The 27,468-nt window shown below is 37.8% G+C and overlaps 1 protein-coding gene and 1 pseudogene across 7 annotated transcripts in view; both read right to left on the bottom strand.

The window, feature by feature from the left end:
• Nucleotides 1-27,468, bottom strand: part of ZCWPW2 (zinc finger CW-type and PWWP domain containing 2) — a 173,766-nt gene that overhangs the window by 75,376 nt on the left and 70,922 nt on the right. For all 7 annotated transcript variants that reach the window (XM_054681574.2, XM_016940089.4, XM_009445066.5 and 4 more), the window contains one exon: nt 14,733-14,892. In XM_054681574.2, the coding sequence (XP_054537549.1) occupies nt 14,733-14,892 (160 nt within the window). The remainder of the gene's footprint in view (nt 1-14,732; nt 14,893-27,468) is intronic.
• On the bottom strand, nt 35-2,384 carry LOC134809433 (large ribosomal subunit protein eL34-like; annotated as a pseudogene).

Genomic DNA, 27,468 nt, shown 5'->3' with positions numbered 1-27,468 from the left:
AGTAGAGTGAGGCTCAGACATTTCTGTGTTTTTCTTATTGTTTTTGTTTTGTAAAGCTTCCTAATGCACAGCAAGACTTGCATGAAGAGCAAACACTACATTACTCTACACTAAAACACTACACTAAATCATGTAATCTATCAAGCTACAAAATGAACTTTTAAATCATGGGTTCCACAGATATGTACCTACTAAATATAAAAGAAAAATCATTTGTACTAATGGGGAAGAATTCTATACCATGCATCAGCTTAAAAAAATAGCCCTGCAGCACATGTTCATGGTTATTTCTATGAGTAATTACTAGAGTAATATAAATACTGAAAACATACTTCTGTAATTTTTTATCATGATAAAATACACATAAAATCTACCATCTTAACTATTTTAAGTGTACAGTTTGGTCTTACTAAATACATTTATAATGTTGTGCAATCATCACCACCCTCTATCTCCATAACTGTTTTCATCTTGAAAGCTGACATTCTGTGTCCATTAAACAATAACTTCCTATTCTCTACTTCCCTCAGCCCCTGGCAGCACCATTCTACTTTGTCTCCATAATTTTGACTATTCTAAATACTTCATATAAATGGAATCATATGGTATTTGTCATTTTGTGATTGCATTATTTCACTTATCATAATATCCTCAAGGTTCTTTCATGATGTGTCATGTCAGAATTTCCTTTCTATTTAAGGCAAAATAATATTCCATTGTTGGTATATGCCACTAGTTATTGTCCTGTGTTTTCTTCTAAGACATTAGAATTTTAGGTCTTACATTTCGGTCTTTGATCTGTTATGAGGTCGTTTTTGTACATGATTTTAGGTAAGGGTCTAGCTTCAGTTTTTTGCGTGTGACTAGCCAATTTTTCTGAGCACTATTTGGTGATAAGATTGTCCTTTCCCCATTGAATGGTCTTTGCCCTACTGTCAAGAATAATTTGACTATTTACGTGAGAATTTATTTCTGGGCTGTCTATTCTATTCCACTTGTCTATAGGTTTACTGTAGCTTTGTCCTAAGTTTTGAAATCAGGAAGTGTGAGTCCTCTAGCTTAGTTCTTCTTCAAGATTGTTTTGGCTATTCAGGGTCCCTTGAGATTCCAAATAAATTTAGGATGGGTTTTGCTATTCATGCAAAAATACTATTAGGATTTTAATAGGGATTGCACTGACTCTGTACATTGCTTTGGGTAGTATTGCCTTTTTTTTTTTTTTTTTTTTTTTTTTTTTGGAGACAGAGTCTCACTTGGTAGCCCAGGCTGGAGTGTAGTGGCATAATCTCAGCTCACTGCAACCTCTGCCTCCTGGATTCAAATGACTATCATGCCTCAGCCACTGGGGTAGCTGGTATTATAGGCATGCGCCAACATGCCTGGCTAATTTTTGTATTTTTAGTAGAGGTGGGGTTTTTCCATGGTGGCCAGGCGGGTCTCGAACTCCTGGCCCCAAGTGTTACATCCTCCTCAGCCTCCCAAAATGCTGGGATTACAGGCATGAGCCACCACATCTGGCCGGTATTGACACCTTAACAATAGTAAGTTCCAGTCTGTGAACATGGAACATATTTCTATTTATTTATATCTTCTTTAACTTTGTTCACCAATGTTTTGTAGTTTTCATTGTACAAGTATTTGATCTCCTTGGTTAATTCTCAGGTAGTTTGTTCTTTTTGATGCCATTGTAAATGGAATCATTTTTATAATTATCTTTTGGCATTCTTAGTGTATGGAAATGCAACTGAATTTCTTTGTTGTATTTGAATCCTGCTGCTTTGTTGAATTCACTTATTAGTTCTAATATTTTTTGTGGAATCTTTAAGGTTTCCTACTCAGAAGATCATATCACCTGCAAACAAAGATAATTTTACTTCTTTCTGTCCAATTTTGATCTTTTTTTAAAGCCTTTTAATTTTTATTACCCTTAAAAAAAGCTTCATTTTTTATTTAGCTTTCTGACTCTGTGTTTGTACCTTAAACAATTTCACAACAATTTTCTGCTCCTTAATAAGGAAAGCACACTTGATCCTGTCATGAAAACATTTAGCACACATGGAAACACCATAGGGCCTGATGACATGTTTTTTTGTTTTGGACAATCTCATAAGAACTTCAGGCCTCACAGCACGAACCCCTCTAAGTCTGCCTGGGCACACACCACATGCAGATTTGGTGCTTTCCCAACCTTCTTTGTATAAAGGTAAACAATTCTATTGCCAGGGGTTCAGGACAGCCTAGTTTTATTAATGGTTGTATTGTAGGAAACCCTACGATGGTATGTCAAATGCTGGACCATTCTGAGTGCCTCTAGACAACGTTTGTGGAAGCTAGATATCTTTTATTTCTTTTTTCTTGCCTAATTGTTCTGGCTAGAACTTTCAGAACTATGTTGAATAGAATGGTGAAAGTTGGCATCTGTGCTTTGTTCCTCATCTCAGAAGAAAAGCTTTTAATCCTTCATCTTTGAATATAATGTTTGCCATGAGTTTTCATATATGGCTTTTATTATGTTGAGATAGTAGCCTTCCATTCCTAGTTTGTTGAGTGTTTTTTTTTTTTTAATCATGAAAGGTTGTTGCATCTTGTCAAATACTTTTTCTACATTAATTATGCTGATCATTTTTTTCTTCATTCTGGTAATGTGGTGTATTACATTAGTTGATTTTTATATATTGAACTATTCTTACATTCCAAGATAAATTCTATTTGGCCATAGTGTATAATTCTTTTACTATTCTGCTGAATTAAGTTTGTTAGTATTTTGTTGACTTTTTCCGTCAATGTAAATAAGGAATACTGGCCTATACTTTTCTTTCTTTGCAGTGTTTTTATGTGTCTTTTGTACCAGAGTAATGCTGGCCTTATAGAATGAGTTAGGAAGTGTGCCCTCCTATTTTTGGAAAAGTAGGATTTGAAGGATCAGTATTGTTCTTTAAGTGTTTGGTAGACTTCAAAGTGAAGCCATCATGTCTAAGATTCTTTACTGTTGGGAGATTTGGATTACAAATTCAATCTCATTACTAGTTACAGGTCTACTCAGGTTTTCTATTTCTTCATGCTTTAGTTTTGCTAGATTTTGTGTTTCCAGGAATTTGTCCATTTCGTCTAGGTTATCCAATTCGTTGCTGTATAACTGTCCACAGTATGCTCTTATAGTCATTTTTATTTATGTAGAATTGGTAGTAATGTCCCTGCTTTATTTCTGACTTTAGTAATTTGAGTCTTTTCTCTTTAATTCTTAGTCCAACTAGCTAAAGGTTTGACAGTTTTATTGATCTTTTCAAAGAACCAACTTCTGTTTTCATTGATTTTCTCTATTGTTTTTCTATTATATATCTTATCTCTGCTCTTATCTTTAATATTTCCTTCCTTCTAGTAGCTTTGGATTTAGTTTTTCTTTTTCTGGTCCTTTAAGTTGTAAAGTTAAGTTGTTGATTTGAAATATTTATTGTTTTTTTAATAAGTGTTTGTAGGTATAAATTTCTCCCTCAGTACTGCTTTCATTGCATACTATTAAGTTTTAGTGTGTTGTGTTTTCACTTTCTCTAAGATGTGTTTCATTCATCTCTAAGTGTTTTCCAGTTTCCCTTACAATTTTTTCTTTGATTCATTGGTTGTCTTGGGGTGTTTAATTCCCACAAATTCTAATTTTACCTGTTATTATTTCTACCTTCATTTCATTGTGGTCTGAGATAATACTCTGCCTTATATCTATCTTTTAAAAACCTCCTGAGACTTAATTTGTAGTCCATCATGTCATCTATTGTAGAAAATGTCCCATGTGAACTTGAGAAAAATGTGTATACTAGTCCTGTCGGGTAGAGTGTTTTGTACATGCCTGTTAAATCTAGTTGGTTTACTGTGTTGTTTGAGCTCTCTATTTCTTTACTTATCTTCTGCCTGGTGGTCTATCCATTACTGAGAATGGGGTATTAAGTCTCCAACTATTATTGTTGAACTGTCCATTTCTCCCTTCAGTTGTGGAAGATTTTGCTTCATATGTTTTAATAATCTTTTAACAGATGCATGTTTATAATAGCTATCTCTTCTTGCTATATTGAACATCTTATTAATCAAAATATCTTTCTTTTGTTTCTTGTAACATTTATGTTTATTTTGTCCAATATTAGTATAGCAACCCCTGTTCTCTTTTGGTTACTATTTGCATGGAACATCTTTTCTCATTCTTTCACTTTCAGTCTATTTGTGTCTTTGGATCTAAAGTGAATCTCTTGTTAGCAGATAGTAAGATCGTGTCTTTTTATTCATTCTACTAATCTCTGTCTTTTGACTGGGGAGTTTAACCCATTTAAATAATTACTAATAAGGCAATTATTTCTGTCATTTTGCTATTTGTTTTCAACATGTCTTACAGCTTTTTGTTCCTCATTTCTTGCCTTACTGGCTTCTTTTGTGTTTAATTTTTTATACTGAAACATTTAAATTCCTCTCTCATTTCCTTGTGCATATATTCTATAGCTGTTTTCTTTGTGTTTAACATGAGGATTACATCCTAAAGTTATAACACTTTAATTTGAATTTATACCAGCTTATCTTCCCCAACATACACAAATTCTGCTCCCTTAACAGCTTCATCCCCACCCCTTTCAGTTGTTGTCACGAAATTTCATCTTTATATGTTGTTTGCCCAAAAATATAAACTAATAATTCTTTGCAGTGCATCAGTATCTTAAGTTATGCAGAAAGCAAAATGTGGAGTTATAAACCAAAGTTACATATACTAGCTTTTAGACTAATAATGTTAGGGCCTCACTCTGTAACCCAAGTGGTGAGTTAATACTTAATAAACTCAAATATATATATATATATATATGATAGGTATATAATAGGATATATACCTATATATCCTATTAGTTCTATCCCTCTAGAGAACCCTGACTAATATAGATTTTGGTACCAGGAGTGGTTCCAGAGGAACAGAATATTAAGGATGGAGCTCTTTTGTTGGTTTGGGGGTTTCTGGAGTTGGCTGCTTAATATGATAGACCCCAGAATGCTAAGGACTCTATTTCTATAGAGCATATCAGTATAGAAACACTGATACTCCTTGGTGTGAACATTTTAGACAGCCAAATAAATGCATTTGACACTCCTGATTCACTGCCCATGTGAGGCAAGAAGTTTAGTGACTCTATACATAATACGTTTGACCATATCTGGAGAACCAAGGACTATAATGAAGCTGGTTGGTCCCTCCTAGGTTCAGTGGACAAAGTGATGAAAGCAAATGATGAACTCAGCGATTCTAACTCCTGGCTTCAGAAGCAGATACTGAGCCTCAAATCTGCTAAGATTGCCTTAAGTGAGAGTCTTATCTCCTGTAGAGGAAGAGCTGAAATTGTGGAAAGCTCTTATCATGCGAGTGACTGACCTGCAAAGAAAGGTGCATGCACAGCCTCACCAGGTGTCTACTCTAAAAGTGAAGGCATTGATTGGAAAAGAATGGGACCCTGCAATGTGGAATGGGGACATGTGGGAGGACCCTGATGAAGCTGGGGACACTAGATTTATAAACTCTGTAGTGGCAACTTCCCCTCCCTGACCCATGCTGCCATCATCCTTTCTGCCTTTGTCTGAGGAGATAAACCCTGCATTGCCTGAGACAACAGTGATGGCCTCCCCTGACGCAGCTGCCAGGGAAAATAATGTTGATTCTCCTCAGGAGCCACCCTCAACACTCATGTTATCTTCTAGACCTATAACTAGACTAAAGTCCTGGTAGATCCCTAGAGGTGAGGTTGAGAGTGTGACCATGAGGAGGCGTGCTACACTCAAGAAGGGCTGTTTGAGTTCTCTAATTTATATAAACAGAAATCTGGTGAACAAGCATAATAATGAATATTAAGGGTGTGGGATAATGGCGGAAGGAAGACAGAATTTGATCAGGCTGAATCTGTTGATTTGGGACCACTAAGTAGGGACTCTGCTTTTAATGTTGCAGCTTGGGGAGTTAAAAAAAGGTTCTAATAGTTTATTTGCTTGGTCACATGAAACATGGATTAAAAGATGGTTCATTGTGAGTGAGCTGGAAGTGCCTAATCTCCCTTGGTTCAATGTAGAGGAAGGGGTCCAAAGGCTTAGGGAGATTGGGATGGTGGAGTGGATTAGTCACTTAGACCTACTCATCCTAGCTGGGAGGGTCCAGAAGATATACCCTTCACCAATGCCTTGTGAAACAGATTTGTGAGGGCAGCATCTGCAATTTTGAGGAGCCCTGTAATTGCTCTTCTCTGTATGTCAGATCTAACAGTGGGAACCACAGTTACTCAACTACAAAATTTAAATACAATGAGGATCATTGGATCCCAAGGTGGCAGAGGCCAAGTGATGATACTCAACCATTAAAGGCAAGGTGGGCATAGCTACTGTAATGGACTGCAGAAGCAAAGCAGTAATCAGAATAGTCTGACTTGTGTAGAGCTCTGGTATTGGCTAGTTAATCACAATGTTCTTAGAAGTGCAATTGATACGAAGCCTACTGCATTCCTACTTAATTTATACAAGCAGAAAACTTCTAGGTTGAATGGACAAAAGACTAATTTGAATTAGAAAAACAGAGAACCACACCCCCTCAATCAATTTCCAGACTTGAGCCAGTTTACAGACCCAGAACCACTTGAATGAAGGGGAGGCCGGGTCACCTTGAAGAAGGACCCCACTAAATTACCGACAATTTATGCAGTGAACCTTTCTTCCACATGTCCCCAAGGAGACTTCTGGGCTTTCACCTGGGTAACTGTGCACTGGAAATGATCAGAAATTTCAGAGACTACTAGACACTGGCTCTGAGCTGACGTTGATTCCAGGGAACCCAAAATGTAATTGTAGTCCTCCAGTTAAAGTAGGGGCATATGGAGGTCAGGTAATTAATGGAGTTTTAGCTCAGGTCTGACTTACAGTGGGTCCAGTGGGTCCCTGGACTCATCCTACGGTCATTTCCCCAGTGCCAGAATGCATAATTCGCATAGACATATTTAGCAGCGGGCACAACCCCCACATTGGCTACCTGACTGGTAAGGTGAGGGCTATTATTGTGGGAAGGGCCAAATAGAAGCCATTAGAGCTGCCTCTACCTAGAGAAATAGTAAATGAAAAACAATATCACATCCCTGGAGGGACTGTGGAGATTAGTGCCACCATCAAGGACTTGAAGGACACAGGGGTGGTGATCCCCACCACATTCCTGTTCAACTCTCCCATTTGGCCTGTGCAGAAGACAGATAGATCTTGGAGAATGACAGTGGATTATCATAAGTGTAACCAAGTGGTGATTCCAATTGCAGCTGCTATACCAGATGTGGTTTCATTGCTTGAGCAAATTAACACATCTCCTGATACCTGGTATGTAGCCATTGACTTGGCAAATACCTTTTTCTCCATTCCTGTCCATAAGGCCCACCAGAAGCAATTTGCCTTCAGCTGGCAAGGCCAGTAATATACTTTTACTGTCGCACCTCAAGGGTATATCAACTCTCCAGCTTTGTGTCATAATCTTATTCAAGAGACCTCGATCGCTTTTCACTTCCATGAGATATCACACTGGTCCATTATATTGATGACACTATGCTGACTGGATCCAGTGAGCAAGAAGTAGCAAACACACTGGACTTATTGGTGAGACATTTGCTTGCCAGAGGATGGGAAATAAATCCAATTAAAATTCAGGGAACTTCTACCTCAGCAAAATTTCTAGGAGTCCAGCGGTGTGGGGCTTGTTGAGATATTCCTTCTAAGGTGAAGGATAAGTTGCTGCATTTGGACTCTCCTACAACCAAGAAAGAGGCACAATGCCTAATGGGTTTATTTGGATGTTGGAGGCAACGTATTCCTCATTTGGGTGTGTTACTCTGGTGCATTTAGTCAGTGATCCAAAAGGCTCTCAGTTTTGAGTGTGGTCCAGAACAGGAGAAGGCTATGCAACAGGTCCAGGCTGCTGTGCAAACTGTTCTGTCACTTGGGCCATATGACCCAGCAGAACCAATGTTGCTTGAAGTGTCAGTGGCAGATAAGGATGCTGTCTGGAGCCTTTGGCAGGCCCAAATAGGTAAATCACAGTGGAGGCCTCCAGGATTTTGGAGCAAGGCCCTGCCATCTTCTGCAGATAACTACTCTCCTTTTGAGAGACAGCTCTTGGTCTGTTACTGGGCTTTGGTGGAAACTGAATATTTGACTATGGATTATCAAGTGCCTGGGTGGCCTAAACTGCCTATCATGAACTGGGTGCTTTCTGACCCATCTAGCCATAAAATGGGTTGTGCACAGCAGCATTCCATAATCAAATGGAAGTGGTACATGTGATTGGGCTCAAGCAGGTCCTGAAGGCACAAGTAAGGTACATGGGGAAGTGGCTCAAATGCCCACGGTCTCCAGTCCTGCCACCCTGCCTTCTCTCCCCCAGCTTGCACCAATGGCCTCATGATGAATTCCCTATGATCAGCTGACAGAAGAAGAGATGGTTCTGCACGATATGCAGGCACCACTCGAAAGTGGACAGCTGCAGCACTACAGCCTCTTTCTAGGACATCCCTGAAGGAGAGTTGTGAATGGTAATCTTCCCAGCAGGCAAAACTTCAAGCAGTGCACCTGGTTGTGCACTTTGCATGGAAGGAGAAATCGCCAGATGTGTGATTATATACTGATTCAAGGGCTGTAGCCAATGGTTTGGTTGGATGGTCAGGGACTTGGAAGAAGCATGACTGGAAAATTGGTAACAAAGAAATTTGGGGAAGAGGTATGTGGATGGACCTCTCTGAGTGGTCAAAAACTGTGAAGATATTTGTATCCCATGTGAGTGCTCACCAATAGGTGATGCCAGAAAAGAAGGATTTCAAAAATCAAGTGGATGGGATGACCCTGTTCTGTGGACACCACTCAGCCTCTTTCCCCAGTCATCTTTGTCATCACCCAATAGACCCATGAACAAAGTGGCCATGGTGGCAGGGATGGAGGTTATGCATGGGCTCAGCAACATCAACTTCCACTCACCAAGGGTGACCTGGTTACAGCCACTGCTGAGTGCCCAATTTGCCAGCAGCAGAGACCAACACTGAGTCTTCGATATGGCACCATTCCTTGGGGTGATCAGCCAGCTACCTGGTAGCTAGTTGATTATATTGGACCTCTATCATCATGGAAAAGGCAGAGGTCCTCACTGGACTAGACACTTACTCTGGATATGGGTTTGCCTAACCTGCACACAATGCTTCTGCCAAGACTATCATCCATCGACTCACAGAATGCCTTATCCACCATCATAGTATTCCACACAGCATTGCCTCCGACCAAGGCACTCACTTTACAGCTAAAGAAGCGTGGCAGTGGGCTCATGCTTATAAAATTCACTGGTCTTACCATGTTCCCCATCATCCTAAAATAGCTGGATTGATAGAACAGTGGAATAGCCATGTGAAGTCACAATTATAATGCCAACTAGGTGATAATACTTTGCAGGGCTTGGCCAAAGTTCTCCAGAAGGCTGCATATGTTCTGAATCAGCATCCATTATATGGTACTGTTTCTCCCACAGCCAGGATTCACAGGTCCAGGAATCAAGAGGTAGAAATGGAAGTGGCATCACTCACCATCACTGCTAGTGATCCACTAGTAAAATTTTTGCTTCCTGTTTCTGCAACATTATGTTTTGCTGGCCTAGAGGTCTTAGTTCAAGAGGGAGGAATGCTGCCATCAGGAGACACAACAACGATTCCATTAAACTGGAAGTTAAGATTGCCACCTGGACACTTTGGGCTTCTCCTACCTTTAAGTCAACAGGCTATGAAAGGAGTTACAATGTTGGCTTGGGTGACTGACCTGGGCTATCAAGATGAAATCAGTCTACTACTCCACAATGGAGGTAAGGAAGAGTATGCATGGAATACAGGAGATCTATGAGAGTTTCTCTTAGTATTACCATGCCCTGAGATTAAGGTCAATGGCAAACTACAACAGCCCAATCCAGGCAGGACTACAAATAGCCCAGACCCCTCAGGAATGAAGGTTTTGGTCACTTCACCAGGAAAAAAAACCATGACCTGCCCAGATGCTTGCTGAAGGCAAAGGGAATACAGAATGGGTAGTAGAAGAAGGTAGTCGTCAATAACAGCTACAACCACATGACCAGCTGCAGAAATGGGACTGTAATTGTCATGAGTATTTCCTCTTTCTTTGTTAAAAACATGTTCGTTCATGTATACACTTGTACTAAGAAAATATCTTCATTTTATTTCCTTTTTCCTTTATCACGTGACATAAGATTTATTGACTTCATATCAGCATTTAGGTATTGTTAACTTTACGTAAGAGTATTTGGGTTGGGCACTGGTGAATTTCCGATTATACAAAGGATAGTTGTATTATGTTAGGCATAATTATGATCTCATTATTGTCTTTATTTGAAGATTATGTATGATCTCAGGAGATGTGTATAGGTTCCAGTTGCCAAGGGGTGGGCTTGTGATGGTTAATACTGAGTGTCAACTTGATTGAATTGAAGGATACAAAGTATTGATCTTGGGTGTGTCTGTGAGGGTGTTGCCAAAGGAGATTAACATTTGAGTCACCGGGCTGGGAAGGGCAGAGCCACCCTTAATTGGGTGGGCACCATTTAATCAGATGCCAGCAAGTATAAAGCAGGCAGACAAATGTGAAAAGGAGAGACCGGCCTAGCCTCCCAGCCTATATCTTTCTCCCGTGCTGGATGCTTCCTGCCCTTAAACATCAGACTCCAAGTTCTTCAGTTTTGAGATTTGGACTGGTTCTCTTTGCTCCTCAAGCTTGAAGACAGCCTATTGTGGATGTTGTGATCATGTAAGTTAATACTTAATAAACTCCCCTTTATATGTAGGTATATATATATATACACATCCTATGATGTGTATATATATATATCCTATGGTGTGTGTGTGTGTGTATATATATATATATATATATACACACACACACACACCATAGGATATATACTAGTATATATATATACTATTAGTTCTGTCCCTCTAAAGAACCCTGACTAATACACTGAGACTCAATAATTTCCATTGTTCTGCCTTCAAGTTTGCCGATTCTTCTCTCTGCTCTAATTTGTCTTTGAATCCCTATAGTGAACTTTTCATTTCAGTTGTACTTTTCTGTTCCTAAATTTCTTTTGGTTTTCTTATAGGTTTTCTAATTCCTTATTCATATTTGTCTTTTGTTCATACATCATGTTCTTGACTCTCAATATCTTCCTTTAGTTCTTTGAGCATCTTTAAGACAGTGGCTTTAAAGTATTTGTCTAGTAGATCTGCCATCAAGTTTTTGTCAGGGACAATTTCTGTTGATTTTTTTTCCTTTAAATGAGCCATACTTTCCTGTTTCTTTACAGGTCTTATGAATTTTTGTTGAAAACTGGACATTTAAGTCTAATAATGTGGTAAGTTTGAAAATCAGATTCATCATCTTCCCCACAATTTGCTGATTTTGTTATTGTTTTTGTTTATCTTTTTATTGTTGTCGGCTATCTTTGTGCCAAGGATCAGCCTGAACTAAAACTTTAAGTCCACTCAGGTCTTTTCTGAACCTGCACCTTTCCCTCTGCCTGCGCAGTCACTTTCTAATTTTCCCTGTATATACAGTTGGTTTAAAATGTCCTATGTTTAATCTCTGGCTTTCACAAGAGGAAAAATGGAAAAATGAAAGTGGTGGTGCAAAAGGGTGCCAGCCCTTTCAATCTCCTGGAAGTCACTTCAGCTGAAGGGGGAGGGGCTTGCACAAATGAGGGAGATTACAATAACAGTAGCTAGCTGCCCCTTTCATTGTCTGTACCTTTGTGATCATAAGCAGCAATCAGTGATTACAGCACAGATCCCTAATATTTGAAAAACAGGGTCATTTTTGCCCACCTCAGCTCCTGTAAGCTATGTGCAAGATGCTCCAGAAACATGTGCAACTGTCTGCCACAGGGCTGGGAATGGGGACTGGTAGCTGCTACTGTGTTAAGAGCTGAAGTTGATGGAAATTAACTGCAGCATACAGTCCAAGCCTTTTCCTGGAAGTTTCAAGCCTTCAATAGACTCCAGAGTTCAAAAATAGTTACATTAGACAGATTCTGCCAGTGTCTGATTGTTGTCTAGGTGGAGAGACATATTCATGGTGCTTCCTACTCTACCATCTTTCCAGAATCCCATCTCTGAATACTTTCAAGAATATCAAGGCTTCTTTATAAGAGAGGAGGCTGGATTTCAGCTATGTTTATAGCTACTGATTAAAAACTAAAATATATAAACTAACATCAGTTATAAATCTATAATAAAAATATTGCCTTCAACTATTTTCTGGAGTGTATCTCAGTGTACCAATGAATAGTTCCATTTATTAGGGGAAAACACTATCATCTGTATGACTAGAGAATGACTGAGTACTGTTGTGCTCTTAATAAAATTAATTAAGTCAGAGGTCTCATAAGGCAACCATGCACCTATTAAATTAACTATTTAAAAGACTAGACAAACATGATTGAGCCAAAATAAAATAGTTAAAATTTTCATAATAAAACCAAAAAAATTTAATTTAAATGCATATAATGCAGGTCTTTGTAGGCAAATTTATGTCTATACCACCTTCACATATGCACTGCAAAATATAGAGAATCCATATTTAGTGAAAATCCTGAAATATTAATTAGTTGTTAATTAATTTAGAAGAATTAATTTAGAGGAAAATGATGTTGAAATAGTGTATGAAGTAAGATTTAGCAATAACCAGTGAAAATTATACATGACTATCATTCTTCATCTGGTTTTAGAAAAAGTGATCAGACAACTTGTACAATTTACATACTTCTCCTCTAGAAAAAAATTTTTAAAACTCTACATTGTCTAAATATACAGTATTTTTTGTGTAAGTGGTTTTGTCTTTTTTTCTGAAGTTGGGAGCATGTATTTAATATCTAGATCAATGTGGTGCAGTATAGAGATAGCATTTGAGGATATAGGAGCTCCAAAGTGGAAAGGACCATAAAAGATTAAATCCCTGGGAAGTCTAGACAATAGAGTGTAAATTGGAGTCAATACAATCTCCATCTTCAAAGGAAAGGAAATCTCAGCTATCCTGAGGTAAGATTCTAAGGTCAGCTTCATGAGCAGCTAAAAGATTCCCGTATCCTTTATAAAGCGGCCAAGATGGAATATTCTATCCTGTCTTCTGTGGTTGCCAGCAGAAGTATCTAGGAGCACATTCAAAATGTCAGAGCAGAGAAGATGCCTCGTATAATGATGACTGGATCACAACTAGCATGAAATTGATTTATATGGTGTTATTCCCTACTTAAATGTTTTCACAAAAACAGCCTTCCCTCTTACCTGCTTCAAACTGAATAGTATAAAATACCAAACAAAATAGTATAAAATACATAGTTTTTACTATATATTTGCCAAAGATATAGTAAAAACCCATTAAAAAGTACCCCTAATTTTCACAGATTTAATTTTACTGTGGATTAAATTGCATGTTTTAAATACGTACATGTACTTATTTGTATTTCTAAATATGTACACATCTATTAACAAAACAAACAAAAAACATCCAGCTGGGCACAGTAGTGTCTGCTTGTAGACTTAACTACTTGGGAGGCTGAGGCAAGAGGATCACCTGAGCCCAGTAATTCAAGGCTGGCCATCACAAAAAAAAAAAAAAGAAAAGAAAATATTCAAATTGAGTAAAAGGTATCCACATTTCTGACATCCACTTTTTATCAAGTTTTAATGAAAGCATGATTTGCAGATGAAAAGTTTCAATATTAGAATATAAACACAGATCATTTAATTGATTTATACTTATTAAACCAAATATGTGGAAATAGGTCCAGTTTACCTATTCTCATAAATTTGAGAAACTATTAGGTTGGTGCAAAAGTAATAGCAAAATCACAGTTACTTTTACACTAATCTAATAATCTATTAATTATAATGTGAGATTTAAAGTTTAAAAAGAGTCAAAAAGATACTGAAGGAGTTAGTATAAATGAAATATTCCATTTGAAATTGAAAAACTGGTTGCAATCCATAATTAAGTTTTCCTGTGAGCTATGGCTATAACATAGAGTCTCCTCTTCTCAAGAGAATTTAAAAACTACCAAATGATAGTCTTAAAATAGCTTCAAAAGGCAATCACATAAAGTCTTCAGTTGATTTTTATTATATTACCATTAGAAAAATAAAATTTAAGGCTGGGCGCAGTGGCTCACGCCTGTGATCCCAGCACTTTTGGAGGCTGGGGCGGGCTGATCACAAGGTCAGGAGTTCGAGACCATCCTGCCAAACACGGTGAAACCCCATCTCTACTAAAAACACAAAACAATTAGCCGTGCATGGTGGCGGGCACCTGTAGTCCCAGCTACGTGGGAGGCTGAGGCAGGAGAATGGCGTGAACCCAGGAGGCGGAGCTTGCAGTGAGCCGAGATCGCGCCATTGCACTCCAGCCTGGGTGACAGAGCGAGACTCTGTCGCCAAAAAAAAAAAAAAAAGACAGAAAGAAAAATAAAATTTAAAACTCTCACAACTATTTTATATCCATACTTTCTTTGAGAAAAACACTAAAAATACAAATATTTGAATTAAATAAACAGCATACATCAATCTAAAAGCAAATTATATATATTTTATGATCAAAGATAAAAATTACCATAACTAAAAATAAGTGCAAGAAGAATAAAGTTTTGATGTTACTGTACCTACCTTTAATGTGATACTATAATGTCCAACAAATGTTGCCTTTATCCATGATCTTGAATGGGGATCGCCCAGGAATTCTATGTGATACTCTTCAACATTTCCATCTGGGTCATAAGTTACATATTTCCCTTTAAAACGGTCAGGGCAAAGTATTCCTGGCCAACTTTCAAAAGAAAATATTTGTAATTATTTTGATGCTTTTAAAAAGGTAGACATCAACACGTCTATCAATCGCATATTAACTTTCTCCTTTGAATTTTAATGCCTTTTCACAAAACATATATTCCTACTTATATCTTTCAAAGGTAGGATATTTGTTTGATACAAATAATAAATTGTATTTTATAGTTATAGAAAGCTTTGAAATGGTCACAAGTTTAAGATATAGATAAGACATGAGGAAAGAATTATAAAGCAAAAGAATGATCTCCAGGGACAGTAAGAGATATTTAGGCACTGATGATAGAAAAGAGAAAAAAAAAGATTCCTCAAATTCATGTAGAGCTGAATTAACTCTAAATCAAATGATTAATTAGCAAAATGTTAACCCACTAAGCATGGCTTCTGATGGCGTGGGAGAGAGCTGGTATTTCCTGAGCCAGGTCTGCCAAAGGAATCCTGATAGCTCAGGCTTTGACAATGCTGTGGAGTCAAACTACTGTGGGAAAACAGAAATAAAGCTCTGCAGTTCCATCCTGTCTCCTTCCTCCATCTGCTGCATTGCCAGGTGACCACATTGTTAAAAAATCTTCAACATTGAAAATAAAATTTATTCTTTATTAAAAACAAACATTTAGAGATATGTTATTTCATGACATAAACCTCTACAAATTTATTGATATGTTTCATTTTTCTCTTTGGTCTTCATTTCCCACTTTTACCCATTCTATTCTACTTTTTTTTTGTTGTATTTGGTTTTTCTATTTCATAATATGCAGCAGAGAGCTCCTGTCATTAACACCCCTGATAAGCAAAAACTGAAATAATAATTCTATATGGAGTCTGAACAGGAAATTAGAGAATAGTCCTGAAAAACCTCTGAAGTGAGAAAACCCACACCTAAGAAGTTATTCATTTTATTTGATTTATCATGTTCTGTTTAAAAGGAAGTTTGAAATAAACTGAAAATTTATGGGAACATAATCACTGTAAAAATTCCTGATTGTGAATGTAAATAAAAACAAATTTAGCACTAAGAAAATTAGAATTTTTAAGTAATATATTTGCTCAATATTTTAAAAATAATTTCTGTAATTTTAAACAGTAAAATGAAAATTGATTCAAGGGTATTATAAGAGAAACTGAGGAGGAATATCACAGATATTTAAAAGTGGTCAAAAAAAAACAAACAAACTGGGGTGGAATTGGAAGAGGCAACTTACTGAGGCAAGTTAATGATGTCAGTGTTCCCAGCACTCCTTTGAGGCTTTGATTATCAATTTGATCCTCCCACCAACCTGATGAAGTGATGAAGTAAGTTTTTTTTGTTTTTTGCTTTTTTTTTTTTTTTTAAGAGGGAGTCTTGCTCTGTCACCCAGGCTGGAGTTCAATGGTGTGATCTCGGCTCACCGCAGCCTCCGTCTCCTGGGTTCAAGCAATTCTCCAGCCTCAGTCTCCCGAGTAACTGGGATTACAGGCGCCTGCCACCATGCCTGGCTAATTAGTAGAGATGGGGTTTCACCATGTTGGTCAGGCTGGTCTCGAACTCCTGACCTCAAGTGATCCGCCCGCCTTGGCCTCCCAAAGTGCTGGGATTACAGGCATAAGCCACTGCACCCAGCCTGTTTTCTTTATTTAAATGAAAACTGAGTCTTGGAGCTATTCTGTAACTTTCTTAAGAAGACTGTTAATAAAAGGTGAAAACATGGTTTGAAAAAGGACTTTCTAATGCCAAAACCCAAATGTTTTCCACTAGATTAGATCACAGTCATGGCTCAGAAGCGGGATCAGTACCAAAGGGAGGGAAACCACAGGGAGGCTATATTCAACTCAAGAAAGGAAAAAAAGAAAAGGACTTAAGAATAATTAGCCCAAAGATGGAATATTCAGCCTCATAAATTACATTTCCTTGCTGGTTAAGAGCCTACACAACCATTTGATAAAGAGTACCAAAGTATGTGTGGTGTATAGTGTAGGGAGTATGTGTGTTTGTGTGTGTGTGTGTGTGTGTGTGTGTAAGAATATGCTTTGCTTATTGAAGTGGGGCAACCATATGATCTCTGGTTTTCTCTAGCTCTATGATAAAATCAATTTGATGAGGATTATCTGATACCATAGTCAAAAGAGTAAAGTTACTAAAATAACAAAAGGCCTTTCTTATCTGATGTTTGATCAATAAGGATTGCTACTCTATCAAGACCAAGGATAGAATGATGGTGGCTTTCAGTGAAATAAAACTGAAAAAGATACAGATGAGTTCGTCTCAGTAATATCTATTTTTTTCATTCAGATAATACATTGTAACTATAGCTAGATATTTTATTTATCTTACATATATATTAAGTCTACAATTTCTTAAATACTTAGTATTAATGTATCAAAAAATTGACTTTTTATTTTAAAAACTACAACTCTAAAATCAAAATTATCATCTTGTATTTAAATAGCACAATGTAAATTATTAGGCTAAAACCATCCATGGCAAAATTGCACTTATATATCAACTAAGTGTTAAAAAATTAACCAATCATTCTACACTCTGACCTACTGTTCAGAGAATAAAGCAGGAAGGGAAGACAGCAAATAAGGTCAGTAAGCTATGATTAAGGAATGTACAGTAGAAATATGATCGAGTTTTACAGATCAAGATATAAAATATGCATATCTAATATACCAAACCATTCAAAAATCTGTACAGCTGTCAAGTGTTACTTCACTTTGCAGCACTGTAAAGTCCCATTTAGACAATGATGTTCATAATCCCAAATCCTGTACCCCTCTACCTTTCGTATGCCCCCACGTTATAGCTCAGTGATCTGAGACACAGAATGCTTAGATTTTTCCAACATTTCTTAGTGGTACAGCAAAGGCCAACACATGCTCAAGTCTCTTGACCAGCAACATTTTTCTCTGGTTTTGCCATAAACCAGACAAGACGCACTGATATGGTTAGGCTTTGTGTCCCCACCCAAATCTCATCTTGAATTGTAATTCCCATAATCCCCGCATGTTGTAGGAGGGACCTGGTGGGAGGTAATTGAGTCATGAGGGTGGTTACCCCAATGCTGCTGTTCTTGTGATAGTGAGTGAGTTCTCATGAGATCTGATGCTTTTATAAGGGGCTTTTCCCTCTTTGCTCAGCACTTCTCCTTGCTGCCACCATGTGAAGAAGGATGTGTTTGCTTCCCCTTCCACCATGATTCTAAGTTCCTGGAGGCCTCCCCAGCCATGCTGAACTGTGAGTCAATTAAACCTCTTTTCTTTATAAATTACCCAGTCTCAAGTATGTCTTTATTAGCAGTGTGAGAACAAACTAATACAGGCACCAAGCACGTATCTAGACCTCATAGTAACTGGTTCCTCACTATGTTGTTATAAAGTTCAAACAAACATATACTTTACACATTTTTGGTTTTTGGCAAATTAAAAAATTGTAAAGTGACATCACTATGGGCTGAATTTTGTCCTCCTCACACCCTCAAATTTGTATGATGAAGTCCTAGCTTCAGATGTGGTCATATTTGAACAGAGAGCCTTAAAAAAGGTAGTGACGTTAAAATGAGTTCATTAGGGTAGGCCCTAATCCAATATGACTGGTCTCCTTATGAGGAGAAGAAATGAAGACACACATGCACAGAAGGAAGACCATGATAGGGCACAGCAAGAAAATAGCCATCTGCAAGCCAAGAAGAGGGTCTTAAAAAAAAATTAATCCTGCAGACACTTTAATCTCAGGATTTCTAGCCTCCAGAATAGAGAAAATAAATTTCTGTTGTTTAAGCCACCCAGTCTGTGACATTTTGTTATGGCAGCCCTAGCAAACAAATACAATCATATATATATAAGATATTTGGTACAACTGAGAGGAGAAAAAATGATACAAAGATATATTTGCTTCATTAAGGTAACTATTTGTAAACTAAATTGTTTAGATAATTTTAAAATCTAAAGAAAGTATACATATCATGCTGTAAAGAATCTGAAATCACAAAAATAAAATATCCATAAATTGCTTGAATTTGAGGACTGTAGGTTATTAATCTGTTAAATTATCAATTGATATCAAAGTTATAAAATAAATCTATGCAACTCATAACCAAATAAAAAAGTTATTACTTATATTAGTTCATTCTCATGCTGCTATAAAGAACTTCCTGTGACTGGGTAATTTATAAAGGAAAGAAATTTAATTAACTCACAGTTCCACATGACTGGGGAGGCCTTAGGAAACTTACAATCATGGCAGAAGGGGTAGCAAACATGTCCTTCTTCACATGGCAGCAGGAGAGAGAAGTGAAAGAAGTGCTGAGTGAAGGGGGGAAGCTCCTTATAAAACCATCAAATCTCATGAGAACTCACTATCATGAGAAGAGCATAGGGGAACTGCCCCATGATCTAATCACCTCCCACAAGGTCCCACCCCCAACCTGTGGAAATTACAATTCAGATTACAATTCAAGATGAGATTTGGGTGGGGACACAGAGCCAAACCATATCATTCTGCCACGGGCCCCTCACAAATCTCATGTCCTCACATTACAAAACACAATCATGCCCTTCCAACAGTCCTCCAAAGTCTTAACTCATTCCAGCTTAACCCAAAATTCCAAGTCCAAAGTCTCATCTGAGACAAGGCAAGTCCCTTCTGTCTATAAGCCTGTAAAATCAAAAGCAAGTTAGTTAATTCTTAGATACCATGTGAGTACAGGCATTGTGTAAATACACCCATTCCAAATAAGAAATTGGCCAAAATGAAGGGGCCTCAGGCCCCATGCAAGTCCATAATCCAGTGGGGCAGCCAAATCATAAAGCTTTGAAATTATCTCCTTTGACTCCATGTCTCACATCCAGGTCACGCTGATGCAAGAGGTGGGCTCCCACAGCCTTGGGCAGCTCCACCCCTGTGGCTGTGCAAGGTACAGTCCCACTCCCAGTTGCTTTAACAGGCTGGCATTGAGTGTCTGTGGCTTTTCCAGTTGCACGGTGCAAGCTGTCAGTGGATCTACCATTCTTGAGTCTGGAAGAGGATGGCCCTCTTCTCACAGCTCCACTAGGCAGTGCCTCAGTGGGGACTCTGTGTGGGGGCTCCAACCCCACATTTCCCTTCTGCACTCTCCTAGCAGAGGTTCTCCATGAGGGCTCTGTCCTTGAAGCAAACTTCTGCCTGGACATCCAGGCATTTCCATACATCCTCTGAAATCTAGGTGGAGGTTCTGAAACTTCAATTCTTTATTTCTATGTACCTGCAGGCCCAACACCACATGTAAGCTGCCAAGGCTTGGGGCTTGTACCCTTTGAAGCAACAGTCTGAGCTGCATTTTACCCCTTTTAGCCATGGCTGGGACACAGGGCACCAAGTCCCACAACTACACAAAGCAGCAAGGCACTGGGCCCGGCCCATGAAACCATTATTTCCTCCTAGGCCTGTGGGCCTGTGAAGTGAAGGGCTACCATGAAGACCTCTGATACGCCCTGGAGACATTTTCCCCATTGTCTTGGTGATTAACATTTGGCTTCTTGTTACGATGCAAATTTCTGCAGCTGGCTTGAATTTCTTCTCAGAAAATGGGTTTTTCTTTTCTATCACATCATCAGGCTGCTAATTTTCCAAACTTTTATGCTCTACTTCCCTTTTAAACATAAATTCCAATTCCAAACCATATCTTTGTGAATGAATACATAAAACTGAATGCTTTTTAGAGCACCCAAGTCACTTCTTGATCACATTGCTGCTTAAAATTTCTTCCACCAGATACCCTAAATCATCTCTCTCAAGTTCAAAGTTCCACAGAATCTCTAGGGCAAGGGTAAAATGCTGCCAGTCTTTTTGCTAAGGCATAGTAAGAGTCACCTTTATTCCAGTTCCCAAGAAGTTCCTCATTTTCATCTGAGACCACCTCAGCCTGGACTTCATTGTCCATATCACTATCAGCATTTTGGTCAAAGTCATTCAACAAGTCTCTAGGAAGTTCCAAACTTTCCCACATCTTTCTGTCTTGTATCGAGCCCTCCAAACTATTCCAATCTCAGCCTGCTACCCAGTTCCAAAGTTGCTTCCACATTTTTGGGTATCCTTATAGCAGCAGCCCACTCTGTGTGGTACCAATTTCCTGTATTAGTCTGTTGTCATGCTGCTATGAAGAAATACCCAAGACTGGGTAATTTATAAAGGAAAGAGGTTAAATTGACTCCCCAGTTCCACATGGTTGGGGAGGCCTCAGGAAACTTAAAATCATGACAAAAGGGGAAGCAAACACATCCTTCTTCACATGACAGCAGGAGAGAGAAGTGAGAATAGTGCCAAGTGAAGGGGGAAAAGTCCCTTATAAAACCATTGGATCTCATGAGATCTCACTCAGTATCATGAGAACAGCATGGGGGAATTGCTCCCATGTTCTAATTACCTCCCACAAGGTCCTGCCCCCAACATGTGGAGATTACAGTTTGGATTACAATTCAAGATGAGATTCAGGTGGGTTACAGAGCAAAATTGTGTCATTACTGATCATAATTAACAGAACAATGTAAACTAATAAAAATATTTCATGCCTGGTATTAGTGACATAAAAATTCGGATTCTAGGAAGTTGATGAGTCCCAACTCTACTGCCAGGATGTGGTGACATGGGTGCACAGTCAACAGAGATGGTGGAATGTGAGAATGAAGTAGATGTTCAGTTGCTCCCCAGAGGCTGAGCAGAGTCCTATGGCTCTTGTGCCTCTGAGTTAGGGAAAGCACAGGTAGAGGACTACCTGGCAGTCATAGGTTTTAGAAGAAGAAGGTCTAGAGCATTACACATTGTTTCCAACTATCTGGAACCCAAAGAAGCCTAATACGTTAAAAGAACTCTAAGTGATAACAGAAAGTCAATTGTAGCGTCAGGACCTCAATGAAGAAGACTCTCTGGTTATTATCAGGTTCACACACCACAGTATCTCATTGTTTGGCGACTGTTATTAGGCTTTCCTTAAGAGCAAACTTGAGTGGAGTTTACCTTGTAAACTTACATTGGAAATTTACATTACTGAAGGAACCCACTAGAAAGAAGACCTCACTAAGAAGCAGAAATGGAGACTCCATGGCAGCAGCAATGGAGACCCCAACTTAACAGAAATTTAGAAACAATGGGTCTTTCAAGCTAATTATCGTCTATTTTAAAAGCAACCAATCCATAATCGTTACATTACAGTGTTAAAACTGTAAAATGTAAGGGGTTTATATTTAATAGTTGGTGATTTAAAATTTCTAAAAGGATTATTGTCAAGCAATATCAAATTAAAAGTAGCACCTACTCCATTCAGCATAAAATAGTCTCAAGATTTCTCACACTTAAGTCATAAAAGTGGGAAGTATTTTGCAGTTATTATGTATAACATGAATGGCTATTTTGATAGTCTTTGATAAATCACATCTCTATTGGGCCCAAGAGTATTCATTTTAAATTATTACTTTATAAATATAAATAAAAACAGAGATGACCCTCAAAAAGAATTGGATGCTAATGAAAGAGAAAGCTTCTGTTCATATTTAAACATATTAAATTATAGAAAATCTTGTATGCCGATCTAAAGACAAATTGTGAAAGATATTGTCACAAGGCCAAATAAATGGGGCATTTCAGTATTTCTTCATGAGGCAGAGGGAAATTCTCTGACTCAGTCTGTACATCACAGTTAAAAATGAATGTGCTAAACTAAAGGAAATGCTGAGCAGATACAATAGATGTAGAAAACATGATTACTTCTCCTCATCTCCTACATTCATCATCTTTTCAGACTTGAGGTGTTTGAAGAAAGCTGATGTCCACTTTTTGCCCTTACACTGACCTCATTCTGAGTTCAGACACTGTCAACCATGATAATGCATTGTGTACTTCCATTTCTCTATTTTTCCTTTTACTCGGATGAGAAATTCTGAAGCATTATCAGGAGATTTAATGATGAAAGGGAGAGGAGTGGGCAACCCAATGGTAAGTTATCAGAATTACAAGAAAAGTATATGATCAATTTTGGAATCTGTGGGTGGTGAGAAGTAAAATGCACAAATGCAACAAAATCAGATAGATACCAGTCATTGAAATCCATCGGAGGAAAGGGCAAATTTTGGCAGGACAAGTAGGCTCAAGGGAATGCAAATGTATCAGGAAGAAACTCATGTCTTACATATTTGTTATCCAGTAGAAATGATCTTTAATAAGACAATTATTGCCCCCATAGAAGCTGAAGTTTAATCATGGTTTCAGTTGCCACGTAGCCAATTAGAAATACATGACTTCATGTTTAAATAGTGGTTTGGATGTATAAGTGGAGAGCAAACTTTACTTGGGGCTTTTCCCTAAACTGTTGGAAACAAAATGGATGAGTTGGAATCATGACTAAATATTATATTTGCCAAGAAATCTCTGGACTGTACCTAATTGCAGGGGCTGATGGAAAAGGGAAGTTTTCCTTTCAGATACACATATTATTAGTATATTAATTGATATGCAAAATAATGCGAATGAAAAGTAATCAATACTTTATAATACTGAAAGGATCTAGTAGAAATCTCAATTTATCAATTTATATACTGTGTCTAAAAAGTATCACTTGATTGCTTTGTTAACTTAAAGCCATATTTTATTACCAAACTGGACTACAATATAATGCAAACATATTTCCTATAAATTAATTTTCATATTTATGACAGAGCTTTGTCAAATATCTGTGTAAACATTCCTGAAGTAGTTACCGTAACAGAGCCTAGTTTCTGCTTGACAATGTATCTTCCTGAATTAAGTGAGATATGCACCATTTTTTTTCTCTAAAGAGTCCAGACTCTTTCTAGCCAAATACAATAGCGTATGATCAATTTTTAAAAAAACAAGACTGCTTAAACATTGTGGAGAGTTTTATCTTTCTGGTACATACAGATGTTTCCATCTTCAAGTATATAAAGGTAAAACGCAAAGGCAAAATGCTATATATACATATATATATATATAAAAATATAATTTTTTTTTGAGACAGAGTTTTGCTCTTGTTGCCCAGGCAGGAGTGCAATAGGGCTATCTTGGCTCACTGCAACCTCTGCCTCCCAGGTTCAAGCAATTCTCCTGCCTCAGCCTCCAGAGTTGCTGGGATTACAGACATGTGCCACCACGCCCAGCTAATTTTGAAATTTTAGTAGAGACAGGGTTTCTGCATGTTGGTCAGGTTGGTCTCGAACTCCCAACCTCAGGTGATCCTCCCGCCTTGGCCTCCCAAAGTGCTGGGATTACAGGCATTAGCCACCGCACCTGGCCTACATGTATATTTTTATAAGTACATAAATATATGCTGTGCCAGAATGTAGAAGTAGATATAACTGTTATAATTTGATTATTCCTGGAGTCTGCACATAGGAAAAGAAAGTGCTATTCTCTTGACAATTATTTGTTTTTATTATATAGATATAAAGCAGTTCTAGATTCTGTATCAGTTTCTAGTTAGCTTTATTATAGAGAGTCAACTTTTTTGAGAAAGAATAACTCTGAAATGTTGACAAGATTGAGTTTGTGAGCCTTAGAAGCTACATGTAAGGCCATGGGCTAAAGAGAATTGACACAGATAATGCTACACCACTAGGTATCTCTGAGGCCAGCAGCTAATCTTTCCACTTGGAACTTCAACACCTATGGCTTTGCTTAATTAAGATATAATATTTGTTTCTAGTTGGTTAATGCTATCTTTATATTTCTCTATTGTAATTTATCCTGTTATTATCTTTCTATATATTTGTGCTACTGAATAAGCAATATAAGCAGATTTGAGTTTCTTAATCTGTATTTTAGGTGTGTGCTCAACTTAGTTTATAAAGAGGAATATATGTGACAAATTAGCCAGATGCATTCTACTCTCCAGTAAATAAGAAGGTAGATACAGCTTATTTTTTGGGCATTTTGATGTCCCTAATCATAGATTAGAGATAATTGAGGTACTGGGGTAAAACATGTTTCATTTTTAAGTCTTAAGCCTCAGCAACTAGCACAACACTGCAAAAGAAAATTTTTAATCAAATTTCTAACACAGCATTTCAGACATAGTGACAAAAAAATCAATTTTTTGAGTTAGAATTAAAACTTCAGAATTTTCATTAGAGAATACAAATACTGTGCTTCCAAAATGTTAATTAGAGATAAGAAAAATTATGTGGGACTACAAATACCTTCATAAGTTCTCATAAAATAAGTGTTCATATTCATGTCTTTTAAAATATTTTTTCTTACATATCTATTTCCCCTTGATGTCCCTCCTAATTATTACATGGAAGCCAATTAACAATATAATTTTTAAACAACATTATCACATTTGATCTTTAGAAAAGCCCTCAGTAACAAAGGCCACATTTTCCCTGATTTCCCATACGTGCAAAGATAGTAAGCACATTGGTTTGCTAGGGCTACCATAACAAAATACCACAGACTGGGTGGCTTAAACAATAGAGATTTATTTTTTCATAGTTGTGGGGGATTAACATATAAGATCAATACATTGACATGTTTGGTTTCTTCTGAGGCCCCTCTCCTTGGCTTATAGATGTCCACCTTCTTGCTATGTCCTCACATGGTCTTTCTTCTGTGCACGTCTGTGTTCTAATCTCCTCTTCTTATAAGGAGGCCAGTCGTATTGGATTAGGGCCCATCTTACTTTTGATCTCATTTTCACTTAATTACCTCTTTAAGAATCATATCTGCAAATATGGTCACATTCTGAGGTACTGAGGGTTAGACTTCAACATATGTATTTCGAGAGAACAGAATTCAGTCCATAACCATAAGTGACAGAGCAAGAACATACATCTAGGTATTGATTTAAAGGCTGTGTGTGTGTGTGTGTGTGTGTGTTGGAATAAGACCACCACAGTCTCTCTATGAAAGCCAACATCCTATATTCTTCATGGAGAATAGTTGAACATGAATGAAAACAAGGTAGTGAGCCAGAATATACAGCTTTAAGAATGTTAGGTTGAAAAATGCAATGTAAAATAGTAAGGAATTCTGGAAAGATAGCAGCAATGGTGGTATAGTTTTAGAATATCCTGAAATTTCCCCATAAATACAGGTAGGGCAACTACAATAGCAAAACCAAACCTGACACACACCACCTATGATGAAACTAAGTGGTAGCTACCCACATGAACACCAAAATAGGAGCAAATGGGCACAAACTACTAAAAATTATATGATCCATATAATATTAGCATCTATTTGAGAGCAAGGAGGGTGGGAGGAGGAGGAATGAGGACTTCAAACTTGCAAGAAGCATTTACTGGAAAGTGCAGCAAGTTGAACTAAGAACAGCAGCCAAAACTGTGAGGTGGATTGCAACAAAATCTGCAAGTGTTGGAAAAGTGTGGGCCCTATGAAGCAACCAACCAAGATCCGTTTCAGGATAAAAGCTAACAGGGGCCGGGCGCAGTGGCTCAAGCCTGTAATTCCAGCACTTTGGGAGGCCGAGGTGGGAGGATCACGAGGTTAGGAGATCGAGACCATCCTGGCTAACATGGTGAAACCCCGTCTCTACTAAAAATACAAAAAATTAGCTGGGCATGGTAGCAGGCACCTGTAGTCCCAGCTACTCGGGAGGCTGAGACAGGAGAATGGCGTGAACCCAGGAGGCAGAGCTTGCAGTGAGCCTAGATCGCACCACTGCACTCCAGTCTGGGCGACAGAGTGAGACTCTGTCTCAAAAAAAAAAAAAAAAAAAAAAAAAAAAAAAGCTCACAGGATGAGAAACTGCTGGGAGCAAAATCTAAACTGAAGAGGACAGGATCAATAAGAAACAAAGGAAAAAGAAGATACAAATAAAAGTGGGGATATAACATCAAAGGCACCAACCATGACAGAAAAAAATGATAAAGCAGAGTTCATTAAAATAAAAAAATACCTGCTCTGCAAAGTCACTGTCAAAAGAATAAGATGACAAGCCACAGAGTGGGAGAAAATATTTGCAAAACATATATCTGATAAGACAGTGATATCCAAAATATACAAAGAACTCTTCAAACTTTACAATAAGAAAATGAATAACCAGATTTTAAAATGCGCAAAAAATCTGAACAGACACCCTACCAAAGAAGATATACAAGATGGCAAATAAGCATATAAAAAGATATTCAAAAGCATATGCCGTTAGGAAAATACAAACTAAAACAATGAAGTACCACTACACACCTATTAGAATTCAAAATTCAGGTAACACCAAATGCTGGCAGGGAGGTGAAGCAACACTGTTGGGAATGCAAAATAATACAGCCACTTTGGAAGACAGTTTAGCATTTTCTTTAAAAAAAAAACACACACACACATACTCATAGCATACTGTCCAGCAATTGCAGTCCTTGGTATTTACCCAAAGGAACTGAAAACAGGTCCACATAGAAGGTTGCACATGGATGTGTATAGAAGCTTTATTCATAACTGCCAAAATTTGGAAGTAACCAAGATATCCTTCAGTAGGCGAATGGATAGATAAGTTGTCCTATGTATAGACAATGGACTATTATTCAGTAGCAAAAATACATGAGTAATCAAGCCATAAAAGGACATGGAAGAGACGTA

This window comes from Pan troglodytes, chromosome 2 (genome assembly GCF_028858775.2).
Source record: "Pan troglodytes isolate AG18354 chromosome 2, NHGRI_mPanTro3-v2.0_pri, whole genome shotgun sequence".
In the NCBI taxonomy this organism is placed as follows: Eukaryota; Metazoa; Chordata; class Mammalia; order Primates; family Hominidae; genus Pan; species Pan troglodytes.
The sequence above is the reverse complement of the archived record's forward strand: the minus strand, read 5'-3'. Positions and strand labels throughout refer to the sequence as shown.